Source organism: Panulirus ornatus, chromosome 17 (genome assembly GCF_036320965.1).
Source record: "Panulirus ornatus isolate Po-2019 chromosome 17, ASM3632096v1, whole genome shotgun sequence".
NCBI lineage: Eukaryota > Metazoa > Arthropoda > Malacostraca > Decapoda > Palinuridae > Panulirus > Panulirus ornatus.
The window spans coordinates 26,563,363-26,584,834 of record NC_092240.1 but is presented as its reverse complement, the minus strand read 5'-3'; the positions used below and the strand labels follow the sequence as shown (position 1 = coordinate 26,584,834).

General features: G+C 42.0%; 1 protein-coding gene across 2 annotated transcripts in view; it reads right to left on the bottom strand.

Moving 5' to 3' along the window:
* LOC139754655 (uncharacterized) overlaps window positions 1–21,472 on the bottom strand; it is a 160,834-nt gene that overhangs the window by 88,960 nt on the left and 50,402 nt on the right. For both annotated transcript variants that reach the window (XM_071672186.1, XM_071672187.1), the window contains one exon: window positions 14,675–14,749. In XM_071672186.1, the coding sequence (XP_071528287.1) occupies window positions 14,675–14,749 (75 nt within the window). The remainder of the gene's footprint in view (window positions 1–14,674; window positions 14,750–21,472) is intronic.

Below are 21,472 nucleotides of genomic sequence, written 5' to 3'. Positions count from 1 at the left end.
AAAAAAACGAGAGGGGAGGATTTCCAGCCCCCCGCTCCCTCCCCTTTTAGTCGCCTTCTACGACACGCAGGAATACGTGGGAAGTATTCTTAATCCCTATCCCCAGGGATATATATATATATATATATATATATATATATATATATATATATATATATACTTCCCACGCATTCCTTGCGTGTCCTAGAAAGCGACTAGAGGGGACGGGAGCAGGGGGCCAGAAATCCTCCCCTCCTTGTATTTTTTTTAACTTTCTAAAATGGGAAACAGAAGAAGGAGTCATGCGGGGAGTGCTCATCCTCCTCGAAGGCTCAGATTGGGGTGCCTAAATGTGTGTGGATGTAACCAAGATGTGAAAAAAGGAGAGATAGGTAGTATGTTTGAGGAAAGGAACCTGGATGTTTTGGCTCTGAGTGAAACGAAGCTCAAGGGTAAAGGGGAAGAGTGGTTTGGGAATGTCTTGGGAGTAAAGTCAGGGGTTAGTGAGAAGACAAGAGCAAGGGAAGGAGTAGCAATACTCCTGAAACAGGATTTGTGGGAGTATGTGATAGAATGTAAGAAAGTAAATTCTCGATTAATATGGGTAAAACTGAAAGTTGATGGAGAGAGATGGGTGATTATTGGTGCATATGCACCTGGGCATGAGAAGAAAGATCATGAGAGGCAAGTGTTTTGGGAGCAGCTGAATGAGTGTGTTAGTGGTTTTGATGCACGAGACCGGGTTATAGTGATGGGTGATTTGAATGCAAAGGTGAGTAATGTGGCAGTTGAGGGAATAATTGGTATACATGGGGTGTTCAGTGTTGTAAATGGAAATGGTGAAGAGCTTGTAGATTTATGTGCTGAAAAAGGACTGATGATTGGGAATACCTGGTTTAAAAAGCGAGATATACATAAGTATACTTATGTAAGTAGGAGAGATGGCCAGAGAGCGTTATTGGATTACCTGTTAATTGACAGGCGCGCGAAAGAGAGACTTTTGGATGTTAATGTGCTGAGAGGTGCAACTGGAGGGATGTCTGATCATTATCTTGTGGAGGCTAAGGTGAAGATTTGTATGGGTTTTCAGAAAAGAAGAGTGAATGTTGGGGTGAAGAGGGTGGTGAGAATAAGTGAGCTTGGGAAGGAGACTTGTGTGAGGAAGCACCAGGAGAGACAGTACAGAATGGAAAAAGGTGAGAACAATGGAAGTAAGGGGAGTGGGGGAGGAATGGGATGTATTTATGGAATCAGTGATGGATTGCGCAAAAGATGCTTGTGGCATGAGAAGAGTGGGAGGTGGGTTGATTAGAAAGGGTAGTGGGTGGTGGGATGAAGAAGTAAGAGTATTAGTGAAAGAGAAGAGAGAGGCATTTGGACGATTTTTGCAGGGAAAAAATGAAATTGAGTGGGAGATGTATAAAAGAAAGAGACAGGAGGTAAAGAGAAAGGTGCAAGAGGTGAAAAAAAGGGCATAATGAGAGTTGGGGTGAGACAGTATCATTAAATTTTAGGGAGAATAAAAAGATGTTCTGGAAGGAGGTAAATAAAGTGCGTAAGACAAGGGAGCAAATGGGAACTTCAGTGAAGGGCGCAAATGGGGAGGTGATAACAAGTAGTGGGGATGTGAGAAGGAGATGGAGTGAGTATTTTGAAGGTTTGTTGAATGTGTTTCATGATAGAGTGGCAGATATAGGGTGTTTTGGTCGAGGTGGTGTGCAAAGTGAGAGGGTTAGGGAAAATGATTTGGTAAACAGAGAAGAGGTAGTAAAAGCTTTGCGGAAGATGAAAGCCAGCAAGGCAGCAGGTTTGGATGGTATTGCAGTGGAATTTATTAAAAAAGGGGGTGACTGTATTGTTGACTGGTTGGTAAGGTTATTTAATGTATGTATGACTCATGGTGAGGTGCCTGAGGATTGGCGGAATGCGTGAATAGTGCCATTGTACAAAGGCAAAGGGGATAAGAGTGAGTGCTCAAATTACAGAGGTATAAGTTTGTTGAGTATTCCTGGTAAATTATATGGGAGGATATTGATTGAGAGGGTGAAGGCATGTACAGAGCATCAGATTGGGGAAGAGCAGTGTGGTTTCAGAAGTGGTAGAGGATGTGTGGATCAGGTGTTTGCTTTGAAGAATGTATGTGAGAAATACTAAGAAAAGCAAATGGATTTGTATGTAGCATTTATGGATCTGGAGAAGGCATATGATAGAGTTGATAGAGATGCTCTGTGGAAGGTATTAAGAATATATGGTGTGGGAGGCAAGTTGTTAGAAGCAGTGAAAAGTTTTTATCGAGGATGTAAGGCATGTGTACGTGTAGGAAGAGAGGAAAGTGATTGGTTCTCAGTGAATGTAGGTTTGTGGCAGGGGTGTGTGATGTCTCCATGGTTGTTTAATTTGTTTATGGATGGGGTGGTTAGGGAGGTGAATGCAAGAGTTTTGGAAAGAGGGGCAAGTATGAAGTCTGTTGGGGATGAGAGAGCTTGGGAAGTGAGTCAGTTGTTGTTCGCTGATGATACAGCGCTGGTGGCTGATTCATGTGAGAAACTGCAGAAGCTGGTGACTGAGTTTGGTAAAGTGTGTGAAAGAAGAAAGTTAAGAATAAATGTGAATAAGAGCAAGGTTATTAGGTACAGTAGGGTTGAGGGTCAAGTCAATTGGGAGGTGAGTTTGAATGGAGAAAAACTGGAGGAAGTGGAGTGTTTTAGATATCTGGGAGTGGATCTGGCAGCGGATGGAACCATGGAAGCGGAAGTGGATCATAGGGTGGGGGAGGGGGCGAAAATTCTGGGAGCCTTGAAGAATGTGTGGAAGTCGAGAACATTATCTCGGAAAGCAAAAATGGGTATGTTTGAAGGAATAGTGGTTCCAACAATGTTGTGTGGTTGTGAGGCGTGGGATATGGATAGAGTTGTGCGCAGGAGGATGGATGTGCTGGAAATGAGATGTTTGAGGACAATGTGTGGTGTGAGGTGGTTTGATCGAGTGAGTAACGTAAGGGTAAGAGAGATGTGTGGAAATAAAAAGAGCGTGGTTGAGAGAGCAGAAGAGGGTGTTTTGAAATGGTTTGGGCACATGGAGAGAATGAGTGAGGAAAGATTGACCAAGAGAATATATGTGTCGGAGGTGGAGGGAACGAGGAGAAGAGGGAGACCAAATTGGAGGTGGAAAGATGGAGTGAAAAAGATTTTGTGTGATCGGGGCCTGAACATGCAGGAGGGTGAAAGGAGGGCAAGGAATAGAGTGAATTGGAGCGATGTGGTATAACGGGGTTGACGTGCTGTCAGTGGATTGAATCAAGGCATGTGAAGCGTCTGGGATAAACCATGGAAAGCTGTGTAGGTATGTATATTTGCGTGTGTGGACGTATGTATATACATGTGTATGGGGGTGGGTTGGGCCATTTCTTTCGTCTGTTTCCTTGCGCTACCTTGCAAACGCGGGAGACAGCGACAAAGCAAAAAAAAAAAAATATATATATATATATATATATATATATATATATATATATATATATATATATATATATATTATTTATCCCTGGGGATAGGGGATTAAGGATACTTCCCACGTATTCCCTGCGTGTCGTAGAAGGCGACTAAAAGGGGAGGGAGCGGGGGCCTGGAAGTCCTCCCCTCTCGTTTTTTTTTTTAATTTTCCAAAAGAAGGAACAGAGGGGGCCAGGTGAGAATATTCTGAAAAAGGCCCAGTCCTCTGTTCTTAACGCTACCTCGCTAATGCGGGAAATGGCGAATAGTTTGAAAAAAAAAAAAAATATATATTTTATTATTATTATTATTATTCTCCTTTGTCGCTGTCTCCCACATTGGCGAGGTAGCGCAGAGAAACAGATGAAAGAATGGCCCAACCCACCCACATACACATGTATATACATACACGTCCACACACGCAAATATACATACCTTTACATAACATATTCATATATATATATATATATATATATATATATATATACACACACAAACATACACATATATACACATGTACATAATTCATACTGTCTGCCTTTATTCATTTCCATCACCACCTCGCCACACATAAAATAACAACCCCCTTCCCCCTCATGTGTGCGAGGAAGCGCTGGGGAAAGACATCAAAGGCCACATTCGTTCACTCTCAGTCTCCAGCTGTAATGTATAATGCACTGAGACCACAGCTCCCTTTCCACATCCAGGCCCCACAAAACTTTCCATGGTTTACCCCAGACGCTTCACATGCACTGGTTCAATCAATTGACAGCACGTCGACCCCGGTATACCACATCATTCCAATTCATTCTATTCCTTACACACCTTTCATCCCCCCACATGTTCAGGCCCCAATCACAGAAAATCTTTTTCACTCCATCTTTCCACCTCCTATTTGGTCTCCCACTTCTTGTTCCCTCCGTCTCTGACACATATATCCTCTTTCTCAATCTTTCCACACTCATTCTCTCCATGTGACCAAACCATTTCAAAACACCCTCTTCTGCTCTCTCTACCACACTCTTTTTATTACCACACATATTTCTTACCTTTTCATTACTTACTCGATCAAACCACCTCACACCACATATTGTCCTCCAACATCTCATTACCAAAACATTCACCCTCCTCTGCACAATTCTATCTATAGCCCACGCCTCACAACCATATAACTTTGTTGGAACCACTATACCTTCAAACATACCCATTTTTGCTTTCCGAGATAACATTCTCACCTTCCACACATTTTTCAACGCTGTCAGAATTTTTGCCCCCTCCCCTACCCTATGACTCGCTTCTGCTTCCATGATTCCATCTGCTCCCAATTCCACATCCAGATATCTAAAACACTTCACTTCCTCCAGTTTTTCTCCATTCAAACGTACCTCCATTGACTTGTCCCTCAACCCTACTGTACCTAACATCCTTATTCACATTTACTCTCAGCTTTCTTCTTTCACACACTTTATCAAACTCAGTCACCAGTTTCTGCAGTTTCTCACCCGAGTCAGCCACCAGTGCTGTATCATCAGCAAACAACAACTGACCCACTTCCCAAGCTCTCTCATCCACAACAGACTGCATACTTGCCCTTCTCTCCAAAACTCTTGCATTCACCTCCCTAACAACCCCATCCATAAACAAATTACAACCATGGGGACATCACACACTCCTGCTGCAAACTGACATTCACTGAGAACCAATCACTTTCCTCTCTTCCTACTCGTACACATGCCTTACATCCTCGATAACAACTTTTCACTGCTTCTAGCAACTTGCATCCCACACCATATAATCTTAATACCTTCCACAGAGCATCTCTATCAACTCCATATGCCTTTTCCAGATCCATAAATGCTACATACAAATCCATTTACTTTTCTAAGTATTCCTCACATACATTCTTCAAAGCAAACACCTGATCCACACATCCTCTACCACTTCTGAAACCACACTGCCCTTCCCAATCTGATGCTCTGTACATGCCTTCACCCTCTGAATCAATACCCTTCCATATAACTTCCCAGGAGTACTCAACAAAGTTATACCTCTGTAATTTGAGCACTCACCTTTATCCCCTTTGCCTTTGTACAATAGCACTATGCAAGCATTCTGCCAATCCTCAGGTACCTAACCATGAGTCATACATACATTAAATTACCTTACCAACCAGTCAACAATACAGTCACCCCCTTTTTTAATACATTCCACTGCAAAACCATCCAAGCCCATTGCCTTGCCAGCTTTCATCTTCCGAAAAGCTTTTATTACCTCTTCTTTGTTTACTAAATCATTCTCCCTAACCCTCTCACTTTGCACACCAACTCGACCAAAACACCCTATATCTGCCACTCTATCATCAAACACATTCAACAAACCTTCAAAATACTCACTCCATCTCCTTCTCACATCACCACTACTTGTTATCACCTCCCCATTAGCCCTCTTCACTGATGTTCCCATTTGTTCCCTTGTCTTACGCACTTTATTTACCTCCTTCCAAAACATCTTTTTATTCTCCTTAAAATTTTATGATACTCTCTCACCCCAACTCTCATTTGCCCTCTTTATCACTTCTTGCAACTTCCTCTTGACCTCCTGTCTCTTTCTTTTATACATCTCCCACTCATTTGCATTATTTCCCTGCAAAACTCATCCAAATGCCTCTCTCTTCTCTTTCACTAATACTCTTACTTCTTCATCCCACCACTCACTACCCTTTCTAATCTGCCCACCTCCCATGCTTCTTATGCCACAAGCATCTTTTGTGCAAGCCATCATCGCTGTATCATCAGCGAACAACAACTGACTCACTTCCCAAGCTCTCTCATCCACAACAGACTGCATACTTGCCCCTCTTTCCAAAACTCTTGCATTTACCTCCCTAACAACCCCATCCATAAACAAATTAAACAACCATGGAAACATCACACACCCCTGCCGCAAACCTACATTCACTGAGAACCAATCACTTTCCTCTCTTCCTACATGTACACATGCCTTACATCCTCGATAAAAACTTTTCACTGCTTCTAACAACTTGCCTCCCACACCACATATTCTTAGTACCCTCCACAGAGCATCTCTGTGAATAAGAGCAAGGTTATTAGGTACAGTAGAGTTGAGGGTCAAGTCAATTGGGAGGTAAGTTTGAATGGAGAAAAACTGGAGGAAGTAAAGTGTTTTAGATATCTGGGAGTGGATCTGGCAGCGGATGGAACCATGGAAACAGAAGTGAATCATAGGGTGGGGGAGGGGGCGAAAATCCTGGGAGCCTTGAAGAACATTTGGAAGTCAAGAACATTATCTCAGAAAGCAAAAATGGGTATGTTTGAAGGAATAGTGGTTCCAACAATGTTGCATGGTTGCGAGGCGTGGGCTATGGATAGAGTTGTGCGCAGGAGGGTGGATGTGCTGGAAATGAGATGTTTGAGGACAACATGTGGTGTGAGGTGGTTTGATCGAGTAAGTAATATAAGGGTAAGAGAGATGTGTGGAAATAAAAAGAGCGTGGTTGAGAGAGCAGAAGAGGGTGTTTTGAAATGGTTTGGTCACATGGAGGGAATGAAAAAGGAAAGATTGACCAAGAGGATCTATGTGTCGGAGGTGGAGGGAACAAGAAGTGGGAGACCAAATTGGAGGTGGAAAGATGGAGTGAAAAAGATTTTGAGTGATCGGGGCCTGAACATGCAGGAGGGTGAAAGGCAGGCAAGGAATAGAGTGAATTGGATCGATGTGGTATACCGGGGTCAATGTGCTGTCAATGGATTGAATCAGGGCATGTGAAGCATCTGGGGTAAACCATGGAAAGCTCTGTAGGTATGTATATTTGCGTGTGTGGACGTGTATGTATATACATGTGTATGGGGGTGGGTTGGGCCATTTCTTTCGTCTGTTTCCTTGCGCTACCTCGCAAACGCGGGAGACAGCGACAAAGCAAAAAAAAAAAAACAAATATATATATATACGCACACAGACATATACATATATACACATGTACATAATTCATACTGTCTGCCTTTATTCATTCCTATCACCACCCCACCACACATGAAATAAAAAAAACCCTCCCCTTCATGTGTGCAAGGTAGCGCTAGGAAAAGACTACAGAGGCCACATTCGTTCACACTTTGTCTCTAGCTGTCATGTAATAATGCACCTTTATTTTCAATCTGAAAATAAATATTTACAACTACAGAAATGGTGACATAAAGCATTCATTCAAAATTATCCTGGTTGCATGCTCCCATGCTATATCCTCCTATTCCTATTCTGTTTCTTTCGTTTAAAGTTCTTTCTGCATATAATATCTATACCTCCCATTTGTTTCCAGTTTTACTCCACTTATCTACATTTCCTAGTATGACCTCCATCCCAGCTTCACCTATGACTAAACACAACCACTGAGATGTAAAACTCCAATTTTTTCCCCACCCTTGTCTCAAACCACTTGTTCATTCCTCCAGTAGTCCTGACACTTGCTTTACTCTTCTATAGAAATTTTTCACCGACTCAAACAGTTTTGCATCCAGCTCCACCAATTTTCAATAAATCCCAGTTCATTCATATTATTCCCTGGCATCTGTACATACTTTCTTTTTCAAATATTTTCCATTCATTCTTTGGGCAAATATCTGATCCAAAGAACCACACTTTTCAGTCAATATACCTTGCTCACCACTATTTCTACCAGTATCATTCCATTGATTTTCTCAGCCTTCTTACAAAGAATGACAAAATGATCTTCATATATTTCCTCCACCAAGGGTCCTAGCTTCGTCTCTTCGATGTATATCAACTGACTGTTATATTTCTCTCTTGTGTTCCCTGTGATGATGTGATTATTACACGAAAAAGCAGTTGGGAACTTTTCGTGTCTCATTTTCCCCGTGGACTCATAGGAATATATATATATATATATATATATATATATATATATGTATGTATTTTTTTTCATACTATTTGCCATTTCCCACGTTAGCAAGGTAGCATTAAGATATATATATTATTCCTGGGGAGAGGGGAGAAAGAACACTTCCCACACATTCCTCCATGCATTGTAGAACATGACTGAAGGGGACAGAAGCGGGGGGCTAGAAACCCTCCCCTCCTTATATTTTAACTTTCAAAAAGGGGAAACAGAAGAAGGAGTCACGCAGAGAGTGTTCATCCTCCTCAAAGGCTCAGATTGGGGCGTCTAAATGTGTGTGGATGTAACCAAGATGAGAAAAAAGGAGAGATAGGTAGTATGTGTGAGGAAAGAAACCTGGATATTTTGGCTCTGAGTGGAACGAAGCTCAAGGGTAAAGGGGAAGAGTGGTTTGGGAATGTTTTGGGAGTAAAGTCAGGGGTTGGTGAGAGGACAAGAGCAAGGGAAGGAGTAGCACTACTCCTGAAACAGGAGTAGGGAGTGGGGGAGGAATGGGATGTATTTAGGGAAGCAGTTATGACTTGTGCAAAAGATGCTTGTGGCATGAGAAGCATGGGAGATGGGCAGATTAGAAAGGGTAGCGAGTGGTGGGATGAAAAATTAAGATAATTAGTGAAAGAGATGAAACAGGCATTAGGATGATTTTTGCAGGGAAGTATTTCAAATGACTGGGGATGTATAAAAGAAAGAGGCAGGAGGTTCAAGAGAAAGGTGCAAGAAGTGAACAAGAGGGCAAATGAGAGTTGGGGCGAGAGAGTATCATTAAATTTTAGGGAGAATAAGATGTTTTGGAAGGAGGTATATAAAGTGCGTAAGACAGGAAAACAAATGGGTACATCGGTGAAGGGGGCTAATCGGGAGGTAATAACAAATATTGGTGATGTGAAAAGGAGATGGATTGAGTATTTTGAAGGTTTGTGTTAGATGACAGAGTGGCAGATATATGGTGTTTTGGTTGAGGTGGCGAGTGAAGTGAGAGGATTAGGGAGAATGATTTGGTAAACAGAGAAGAGGTATTGAAAGCTTTGAGGAAGATGAAAGCCGGCAAGGTAGCGGGTTTGGATGGTATTGCAGAGGAATTTATTAAAAGAGGTGACTGTGTTGTTGACAGGTTCTTAAGAATAATCAATGTATGTATGGCTCATGGTGAAGTGGATGAGTATTGGCAGAATGCATGAGCACGTGGGGAGTGCGCATCCTCCTCGAAGGCTCAGATTGGGGTGTCTAAATGTGTGTCGTTGTAACCAAGATGACAAAAAAGGAGAGATAGGTAGTATGTTTGAGGAAAAGAACCTGGATGTTTTGGCTCCGAGTGAAACAAAGCTCAAGGGTAAAGGGGAAGAGTGGTTTGGGAATGTCTTGGGAGTAAAGTCAGGGGTTAGTGAGAGGACAAGAGCAAGAAAGGAGTAGCACTAATCCTGAAACAGGAGTGGTAAGAGTGTGTGATAGAGTGTAAAAAAGTAAACTCTAGATTGATATGGGTAAAACTGAAAGTGAATGGAGAGAGATGGGCGATTATTGGTGTATATGCACCTGGGCATGAGAAGAAAGATCACGAGAGGCAAGTGTTTTGGGAGCAGCTGAAAGAGTGTGTTAGTAGTTTTGATGAACGAGACTGGGTTATAGTGATGGGTAATTTGAATGCAAAGGTGAGTAATGTGGCAGTTGAGGGAATAATTGGTATACATGGGGTGTTCAGTGTAGTAAATGGAAATGGTGAATAGCTTGTAGATATATGTGCTGAAAAAGGACTGGTGATTGGGAATACCTGGTTTAAAAAGAGAGATATACATAAGTATACGTATGTAAGTAGGAGAGATGGCCATAGTGCGTTATTGGATTACATGTTAATTGATAGGCGCGTGAAAGAGAGACTTTTGGATGTTAATGTGCTGAGAGGTGCAACTGAAGGGATGTCTGATCATCATCTTGTGGAGGTGAAGGTGAAGATTTGTAGAGGGTTTCAGAAAAGAAGAGAGTATGTTGGGGTGAAGAGAGTGGTGAGAGTATGTGAACTTGGGAAGGAGACTTGTGTGAGGAAGTACCAAGAGAGAATGAGTACAGAATCGCAAAAGGTGAGAACAAACGACATAAGGGGAGTGGAGGAGGAATGGGATGTATTTAGGGAAGCAGTGATGGCTTGCACAAAAGATGCTTGTGCATAAGAAGCAAGGGTGGTGGGCAGATTAGAAAGGGTAGTGAGTGGTGGGATGAAGAAGTAAGATTGTTAGTGAAAGAGAAGAGAGAGGCATTTGGATGATTTTTGCAGGGAAATAATGCAAATGAGTATATGTAAAAAAAAGTAAAAGGCAGAAGATCAAGAGAAAGGTGCAAGAGGTGAAAAAAAAGGGCAAATGAGAGTTGGGGTGAGAGAGTATCATTAAATTTTAGGGAGAATAAAAAGATGTTTTGGAAGGAGGTAAATAAAGTGTGTAAGACAAGGGAACAAATGGGAACTTGTAAAGGGGGCTAATGGGGAGGTAATAACAAGTAGTGGTGATGTGAGAAGGAGATGGAGTGAGTATTTTGAAGGTTTGTTGAATGTGTTTGATGATAGAGTGGCAGATATAGGGTCTTTTGGTCGAGGTGGTGTGCAAATTGAGAGGGTTAGGGAAAATGATTTGGTTAACGAAAAGAGGTAGTAGAACCTTTGCGGAAGATGAAAGCTGGCAAGGTAGCGGGTTTGGAAGGTATTGCAGGGGAATGTATTAAAAAGAGGGTGACTGTATTGTTGACTGGTTGGTAAGGTAATTCACTGTATGTATGATTCATGGTGAGGTGCCTGAGGATTGGCAGAATGCTTGCATAGTGCCATTGTACAAATGCAAAGGGGATAAAAGTGAGTGCTTAAATTACAGAGGTATAAGTTTGTTGAGTATTCCTGGGAAATTATATGGGAGAGTATTAATTGAGAGGGTGAAGGCATGTACAGAGCATCAGATTGGGGAAGAGCAGTGTGGTTTCAGAAGTGGTAGAGGATGTGTGGATCAGGTGTTTGCCTTGAAGAATGTATGTGAGAAACGCTTAGAAAAGCAAATGGATTTGTATGTAGCATTTATGGATCTGGAGAAGACATATCATAGAGTTGATAGAGATGCTCTGTGGAAGGTATTAAGAATATATGGTGTGAGAGGTAAGTTGTTAGAAGCAGTGAAAAGTTTTTATTGAGGATGTAAGGCATGTGTATGTGTTGGAAGAGAGGAAAGTGATTGGTTCTCAGTGAATGTAGGTTTGCAGCAGGGGCGTGTGATGTCTCCATGGTTGTTTATGGATGGGGTTGTTAGGGAGGTGAATGCTAGAGTTTTGGAAAGAGGGGCAAGTATGCAGTCTGTTGTGGACGAGAGAGCTTGGGAAGTGAGTCAGTTGTTGTTTGCTGATGATACAGCTCTGGTGGCTGATTCGTGTGAGAAACTGCAGAAGCTGATGACTGAGTTTGGTAAAGTGTCTGAAAGAAGAAAGCTCAGAGTAAATGTGAATAAGAGCAAGGTTATTAGGTACAGTAGGGTTGAGGGACAAGTCAATTGGGAGGTAAGTTTGAATGGAGAAAAACTGGAGGAAGTAAAGTGTTTTAGATATCTGGGAGTGGATTTGGCAGTGGATGGAACCATGGAAGCAGAAGTGAATTTCAGGGTGGGGGAGGGGGCGAAAGTTCTGGGAGCATTGAAGAATGTGTGGAAGTCAAGAACATTATCTTGGAGGGCGGAGGTGGGTGTGTTTGAAGGAATAGTGGTTCCAACAATGTTATATGGCTGCAGGGCGTGGGCTATAGATGGAGTTATGTGGAGGAGGGTGGATGTGCTGGAAATGAGATGTTTGAGGACAATATGTGGTGTGAGGTGGTTTGATCAAGTAAGTAATAATAGGGTAAGAGAGATGTGTGGTAATAAAAAGAGTGTGGTTGAGAGAGCAGAAGAGGGTGTTTTGAAATGGTTTGGTCACATGGAGAGAATGAGTGAGGAAAGATTGACCAAGAGGATATATGTGTCAGAGGTGGAGGGAACGAGAAGAAGTGGGAGACCAAATTGGAGGTGGAAAGATGGAGTGAAAAAGATTTTGAGTAATCGGGGCCTGAACATACAGGAGGGTGAAAGGAGTGCAAGGAATAGAGTGAATTGGAATGATGTGGTATACCAGGGTCAACGTGCTGTCAATGAATTGAACCAGGGCATGTGAAGCATCTGGGGTAAACCATGGAAAGTTCTGTGGGGCCTGGATGTGGAAAGACAGCTGTGGTTTCGGTGCATTATTACATGACAGCTAGAGACTGAGTGTGAACGAATGTGGCCTTTGTTGTCTTTTCCTAGTGCGACCTCACACACATGAAGAGGGAGGGTTTTTTTTATTTCATGTGTGGCGGGGTGGCGATGGGAATGAATAAAGGCACTCTATGAATTATGTACATGTGTATATATGTATATGTCTGAGTGTGTATATATATGTATACGTTGAGATGTATAGGTATGTATATTTGCATGTGTGAACGTGTATGCATATACATGTGTACGTGGGTGGGTTGGGCCATTCTTTGATCTGTTTCCTTGCGCCACCTCGCTAACGCGGGAGACAGCGACAAAAAATAAATACAGCGACAAAAAATAAATAAATAAGTTTCTGGAATATTCCTGGGAAATTATATGGGAGGGTATTGAATGAAAAGGTAAAGGCATGCACTGTGCATCATATTGGGGAAGAGCATAGTGGTTTCAGAAGTGGTGGAGGATGTGTGGATCAGGTGTTTGTTTTGAAGAATGTATGTAAGACATACTTAGAAAAACAAATAGATTTGTATGTAGCATTTATGAATCTGGAGATGGCATATGATAGAGTTGATAGAGATGCTCTGTGGAAGGTATTAAGAGTATATGGTGTGGGAGGCAAGTTGCTGGACGCAGTGAAAGTTTTTATCGATGATGTAAGACATGTGTGCGAGTGGGAAGAGAGTAAAGTGACTGGTTCTCAGTAAATGTCGGTTTGCGGCAGGGTTGCGTTATGTCTCCACGGTTGTTTAATTTGTTTATGGATGGGGTTGTTAGGGAGGTGAATGTAAGAGTTTTGGAGAGAGGGGCAAGTATGCAGTCTGTTGTGGATGCGTTGGCTTGGGAAGAGAGTCATTCATTGTTCGCTGATGATACAGCACTGGTGGGTGATTCCGGTGAGAAACTGCAGGAGCTGGTGACTGAGTTTGGTAAATTGTGTGAAAGAAGAAAGCCAAGAGTAAATGTGAATAAGAGCAAGATTATTAGGTACAGTAGGGTTGAGGGACAAGTCAGTTGGGTAGTAACTTTAAATGGAGAAAAACTGGAGGAAGTGAAGTGTTTTAGATATCTTGGAGAGAATTTAGCAGTGGGTGGAACCATGGAAACCTAAGTGGCTCACAGGGTGGGGGAGGATGTGAAAGTTCTGGGAGTGTTGAAAAATATGTGGAAGGTGAGAACATTATCTCGGAGAGCAAAAGTGGGTACGTTTGAAGGAATTGTGGTTCCAACAATGTTATATAGTTGCAAGGCGTGGGCTGTAGATAGGGTTGTGCGGAGGAGGGTGGATGTGTTGGAAATGAGATGTTTGCGGACAATATGTGGTGTGAGGTGGTTTGATCGAGTAAGTAATGAAAGGGTAAGAGAGATATGTGGTAATAGAAAGAAAGTGGTTCAGAGAGCAGAAGAGGGTGTTTTGAAATGGTTTGGTCACATGGAGAGAATGAGGGAGGAAAGATTGACAAAGAGGATATATGTGTCAGAGATGGAGGGAACAAGAAGTGGGAGACCAAATTGGAGGTGGAAAGATGGAGTGAAAAAGATTTTGAGCGATTGGGGCCTGAACATGTAGGAGGGTGAAAGGCTTGCAAGGAATATAGTGAATTGGAACGATGTTGTATAATGGGGTTGGTGCGCTTTCAGTGGATTGAACCACAGCATGTGAAGCATCTGTCTGGGGTATACCATGGAAAGTTTTGTGGGGCCTGGATGTGGAAAGGGAGCTGTGGTTTCTGTGCATCATATATGACAGCTAGAGGCTGAGTGTGAACGAATATGGCCTTTCTTGTCTTTTCCTGGCGCTACCTCGCGTGCGTGTGGGGGAGGGTGTTGTCACGTTTGGCAGGGTGGCGATGGGAATGAATAAGGGCAGCAAGTATGAATTATGTACATGTGTATATATGTGTATATATTTACATGCTTTCCCTTCACAAATGCTTTACATCTGTTCTTAAATCCTTAAAGATACAGATACATTTCATTTCAAACCGTGACTTAGATTTTCTTGGCTCTTATAAACATACGTCTTTCCAGGCTGACTGGGACCAGGCCCTTGCATTGCCTCTCGAAGATGTTCCTGTGCGGCTTCCCCGGGAAACCTGCAAGTAAGGAAAGGGTAAAGGTCATAACTCTCTAGATGAGGAAGGGCTCATAATATGTCACCCTGATAATATCAACTCACTATGTAACAGGACTATGAAAAGTAAGTCATCTGTATATATATATATATATATATATATATTATATATATATATATATATATATATATATATATATATATATATATATATATTTACATATATTTATTTATATATTTTCTTTATTTATTTTGCTTTGTCACTGTTTGCCACGTTAGCGAGGTAGCGCAAGGAAACAGATGAAAGAATGGCCCAACCCACCCACATACACATGTATATACATACACGTCCACACACGCAAAAAAATATATACCTATACATCTCAATGTATACATATGTATATATATATATATATATATATATATATATATATATATATATATATATATATATATATATATATATATATATACACACACACACAGACATATACATATATCCACATGTACATAATGCATACTGTCTGCCTTTATTCATTCCCATCACCACCCCGCCACACATGTAATAACAACATGAGGAGGCAGGGGGTTGTTATATATATATATATATATATATATATATATATATATATTTATTTTGCTTTGTCGCTGTCTCCCGCCTTTGCGAGGTAGCGCAAGGAAACAGACGAAAGAAATGGCCCAACCCACCCCCATACACAATGTACACACACACACAAATATACATACGTATACATCTCAATGTACACATATATATACACACACAGACACATACGTATATACCCGTTCACACAATTCACACTGTCTGCCCCTATTAATACCCTTCGCCACCTCGCCACACATGGAATACCATCCCCCTCCCCCCTCATGTGTGCGATGTAGCATTAGGAAAAGACAACAAAGGCCCCATTCGTTCACACTCAGTCTCAGGCTGTCACGCAATAATGCCCGAAACCACAGCTTCCTTTCCACATCCAGTCCCCACACAACTTTCCATGGTTTACCCCAGACGCTTCACATGCCCTGATTCAATCCACTGACAGCACGTCAACCCAGTATACCACATCGATCCAATTCACTCTATTCCTTACCCGCCTTTCACCCTCCTGCATGTTCAGGCCCCGATCACACAATATCTTTTTCACTCACCTCCAACTTGGTCTCCCACTTTTCCTCGTTCCCTCCACCTCCGACACATATATCCTCTTGGTCAATCTTTCCTCACTCATTCTCTCCATGTGCCCAAACTATTTCAAAACACCTTCTTCTGCTCTCTCAACCACGCTCTTTTTATTTCCACACATCTCTCTTACCCTTACATTACTTACTCGATCAAACCACCTCACACCACACATTGTCCTCAAACATCTCATTTCCAGCCCATCCACCCTCCTGCACACAACTCTATCCATAGCCCACGCCTCGCAACCATACAACATTGTTGGAACCACTGTTCCTTCAAACATACCCATTTTTGCTTTCCGAGATAATGTTCTCGACTTCCACACATTCTTCAAGGCTCCCAGGATTTTCGCCCCCTCCCCCACCCTATGATTCACTTCCGCTTCCATGGTTCCATCCGCTGCCAGATCCACTCCCAGATATCTAAAACACTTTACTTCCTCCAGTTTTTCTCCATTCAAACTTACCTCCCAATTGACTTGACCCTCAACCCTACTGTACCTAATAACCTTGCTCTTATTCACATTTACTCTTAACTTTCTTCGTTCACACACTTTACCAAACTCAGTCACCAGCTTCTGCAGTTTCTCACATGAATCAGCCACCAGCACTGTATCATCAGCGAACAACAACTGACTCACTTCCCAAGGTCTCTCATCCACAACAGACTTCATACTTGCCCCTCTTTCCGAAACTCTTGCATTCACCTCCCTAACAACCCCATTGATAAACAAATTAAACAACCATGGAGACATCACACACCCCTGCCGCAAACCTACATTCACTGAGAACCAATCACTTTCCTCTCTTCCTACACGTACACATGCCTTACATCCTCGATAAAAACTTTTCACTGCTTCTAACAACTTGCCTCCCACACCATATATTTTTAATACCTTCCACAGAGCATCTCTATCAACTCTATCATATGCCTTCTCCAGATCCATAAATGCTACATACAAATCCATTTGCTTTTCTAAGTATTTCTCACACACATTGTTCAAAGCAAACACCTGATCCACACATCCTCTCCGACTTCTGAAACCACACTGCTCTTCCCCAATCTGATGCTCTGTACATGCCTTCACCCTCTCAATCAATACCCTCCCATATAATTTACCAGGAATACTCAACAAACTTATACCTCTGTAATTTGAGCACTCACTCTTATCCCCTTTGCCTTTGTACAATGGCACTATGCACGCATTCCGCCAATCCTCAGGCACCTCACCATGAGTCATACATACATCAGATAACCTTACCAACCAGTCAATAATACAGTCACCCCCTTTTTTAATAAATTCCACTGCAATACCATCCAAACCTGCTGCCTTGCCGGCTTTCATCTTCCGCAAAGGTTTTACTACCTCTTCTCTGTTTACCAAATCATTTTCCTTAACCCTCTTACTTTGCACACCACCTCAACCAAAACACCCTATATCTGCCACTCTATCATCAAACACATTCAACAAACCTTCAAAATACTCACTCCATCTCCTCACATCACCACTACTTGTTATCACCTCTCCATTTGCGCCCTTCACTGAAGTTCCCATTTGCTCCATTGTCTTACGCACTTTATTTACCTCCTTCCAGAACATCTTTTTATTCTCCCTAAAATATAATGATACTCTCTCACCCCAACTTTCATTTGCCCTCTTTTTAACCTCTTGCACCTTTCTCTTGACCTCCTGTCTCTTTCTTTTATACATCTCCCACTCAATTGCATTTTTTCCCTGCAAAAATCATCCAAATGCCTCTCTCTTCTCTTTCACTAATAATCTTACTTCTTCATCCCACCACTCACTACACTTTCTAATCAACCCACCTCCCACTCTTTTCATGCCACAAGCATCTTTTGCGCAATCCATCACTGATTCCCTAAATACGTCCCATTCCTCCCCCACTCCCCTTACTTCCATTGTTCTCACCTTTTTCCATTCTGACTCAGTCTATCCTGGTACTTCCTCACACAAGTCTCCTTCCCAAGCTCACTTACTCTCACCACCCTCTTCACCCCAACATTCACTCTTCTTTTCTGAAAACCCATACAAATCTTCACCTTAGCCTCCACAAGATAATGATCAGACATCCCTCCAGTTGCACCTCTCAGCACATTAACATCCAAAAGTCTCTCTCTCACGCGCCTGTCAATTAACACGTAATCCAATAACGCTCTCTGGCCATCTCTCCTACTTACATACGTATACTTATGTATATCTCGCTTTTTAAACCAGGTATTCCCAATCACCAGTCCTTTTTCAGCACAATGGAAATGGTGAATATATATATATATATATATGTCGTTCTTTCTTTCGTACTATTCGCCATTTCCCGCATTAGTGAGGTAGCGTTATCAACAGAGTATATATATATATATATATATATATATATATATATATATATATATATATTTTTTTTTTTTTATACTTTGTCGCTGTCTCCCGCGTTTGCGAGGTAGCGCAAGGAAACAGACGAAAGAAATGGCCCAACCCCCCCATACACATGTATATACATACGTCCACACACACAAATATACATACCTACACAGCTTTCCATGGTTTACCCCAGACGCTTCACATGCCTTGATTCAATCCACTGACAACACGTCAACCCCGGTATACCACATCGCTCCAATTCACTCTATTCCTTGCCCTCCTTTCATCCTCCTGCATGTTCAGGCCCCAATCACACAAAATCTTTTTCACTCCATCTTTCCACCTCCAATTTGGTCTCCCACTTCTCCTCGTTCCCTCCACCTCCGACACATATATCCTCTTGGTCAATCTTTCCTCACTCAATCTCTCCATGTGCCCAAACCATTTCAAAACACCCTCTTCTGCTCTCTCAACCACGCTCTTTTTATTTCCACACATCTCTCTTACCCTTACGTTACTTACTCGATCAAACCACCTCACACCACACATTGTCCTCAAACATCTCATTTCCAGCACATCCATCCTCCTGCGCACAACTCTATCCATAGCCCACGCCTCGCAACCATACAACATTGTTGGAACCACTATTCCTTCAAACATACCCATGTTTGCTTTCCAAGGTAATGTTCTCGACTTCCACACATTCTTCAAGGCTCCCAGTATTTTCGCCCCCTCCCCTACCCTATGATCCATTTCCGCTTCCATGGTTCCATCCGCTGCCAGATCCACTCCCAGATATCTAAAACACTTTACTTCCTCCAGTTTTTCTCCATTCAAACTTACCTCCCAATTGACTTGACCCTCAACCCTACTGTACCTAATAACCTTCCTCTTATTCAGATTTACTCTTAACTTTCTTCTTTCACACACTTTACCAAACTCAGTCACCAGCTTCTGCAGTTTCTCACATGAATCAGCCACCAGCGCTATATCATCAGCGAACAACAACTGACTCACTTCACAAGCTCTCTCATCCCCAACAGACTTCATACTTGCCCCTCTTTCCAAAACTCTTGCATTCACCTCCCTAACAACCCCATCCATAAACAAATTAAACAACCATGGAGACATCACACACCCCTGCCGCAAACCTACATTCACTGAGAACCAATCACTTTCCTTTCTTCCTACACGTACACATGCCTCACATCCTCGATAAAAACTTTTCACTGCTTCTAACAACTTGCCTCCCACACCATATATTCTTAATACCTTCCACAGAGCATCTCTATCAACTCTATCATATGCCTTCTCCAGATCCATAAATGCTACATACAAATCCATTTCTTTTTCTAAGTATTTCTCGCATACATTCTTCAAAGCAAACACCTGATCCACACATCCTCTACCACTTCTGAAACCACACTGCTCTTCCCCAATCTGATGCTCTGTACATGCCTTCACCCTCTCAATCAATACCCTCCCATATAATTTACCAGGAATACTCAACAAACTTATACCTCTGTAATTTGAGCACTCACTCTTATCCCCTTTGCCTTTGTACAATGGCACTCTGCATGCATTCCGCCAATCCTCAGGCACCTCACCATGAGTCATACATACATTAAATAACCTTACCAACCAGTCAATAATACACTCACCCCCTTTTTTAATAAATTCCACCGCAATACCATCCAAACCTGCTGCCTTGCCAGCTTTCATCTTCCGCAAAGCTTTTACTTCCTATATATATATATATATATATATATATATATATATATATATATATATATATATATATATATATATATATATATATATATATATATATATATATATTTTAGGGAAAATAGAAAGATGTTCTAGAAGGAGGTAAATAAAGTGCGTAAGACAAGGGAGCAAATGGGAACTTCAGTGAAGGGGGCTAATGGGGAGGTGATAACAAGTAGTGGTAATGTGAGAAGGAGATGGAGTGAGTATTTTGAAGGTTTGTTGAATGTGTTTCATGATAGAGTGGCAGATATAGGGTGTTTTGGTCGAGGTAGTGTGCAAAGTGAGAGGGTTAGGGAAAATGATTTGGTAAACAGAGAAGAGGTAGTAAAACCTTTGCGGAAGATGAAAGCCGGCAAGGCAGCAGGTTTGGATGGTATTGCAGTGGAATTTATTAAAAAAGGGAGTGACTGTATTGTTGACTGGTTGGTAAGGTTATTTAATGTATGTATGACTCATGGTGAGGTGCCTGAGGATTGGCGGAATGCTTGCATAGTGCCAATGTACAAAGGCAAAGGGGATAAGAGTGAGTGCTCAAATTACAGAGGTATAAGTTTGTTGAGTATTCCTGGGAAATTATATGGGAGGGTATTGATTGAGAGGGTGAAGGCATGTACAGAGCATCAGATTGGGGAAGAGCAGTGTGGTTTCAGAAGTGGTAGAGGATGTGTGGATCAGGTGTTTGCTTTGAAGAATGTATGTGAGAAATACTTAGAAAAGCAAATGGATTTGTATGTAGTATTTATGGATCTGGAGAAGGCATATGATAGAGTTTTTAGAGATGCTCTGTGGAGGGTACTAAGAATATATGGTGTGGGAGGCAAGTTGTTAGAAGCAGTGAAAAGTTTTTATCGAGGATGTAAGGCATGTGTACGTGTAGGAAGAAAGGAAAGTGATTGGTTCTCAGTGAATGTAGGTTTGCGGCAGGGGTGTGTGATGTCTCCATGGTTGTTTAATTTGTTTATGGATGGGGTGTTTAGGGAGGTGAATGCAAGAGTTTTGGAAAGAGGGGCAAGTATGCAGTCTGTTCTGGATGAGAGAGCTTGGGAAGTGAGTCAGTTGTTGTTCGCTGATGATACAGCGCTGGTGACTGATTCATGTGAGAAACTTCAGAAGCTGGTGACTTAGTTTGGTAAAGTGTGTGAAAGAAGAAAGTTAAGAGTAAATGTGAATAAGAGCAAGGTTATTAGGTACAGTAGGGTTGAGGGTCAAGTCAATTGGAAGGTAAGTTTGAATGGAGAAAAACTGGAAGAAGTGAAGTGTTTTAGATATCTGGGAGTGGATCTGGCAGCGGATGGAACCATGGAAGCGGAAGTGAATCATAGGGTGGGGGAGGGGGCGAAAATCCTGGGAGCCTTGAAGAATGTTTGGAAGTCGAGAACATTATCTCGCAAAGC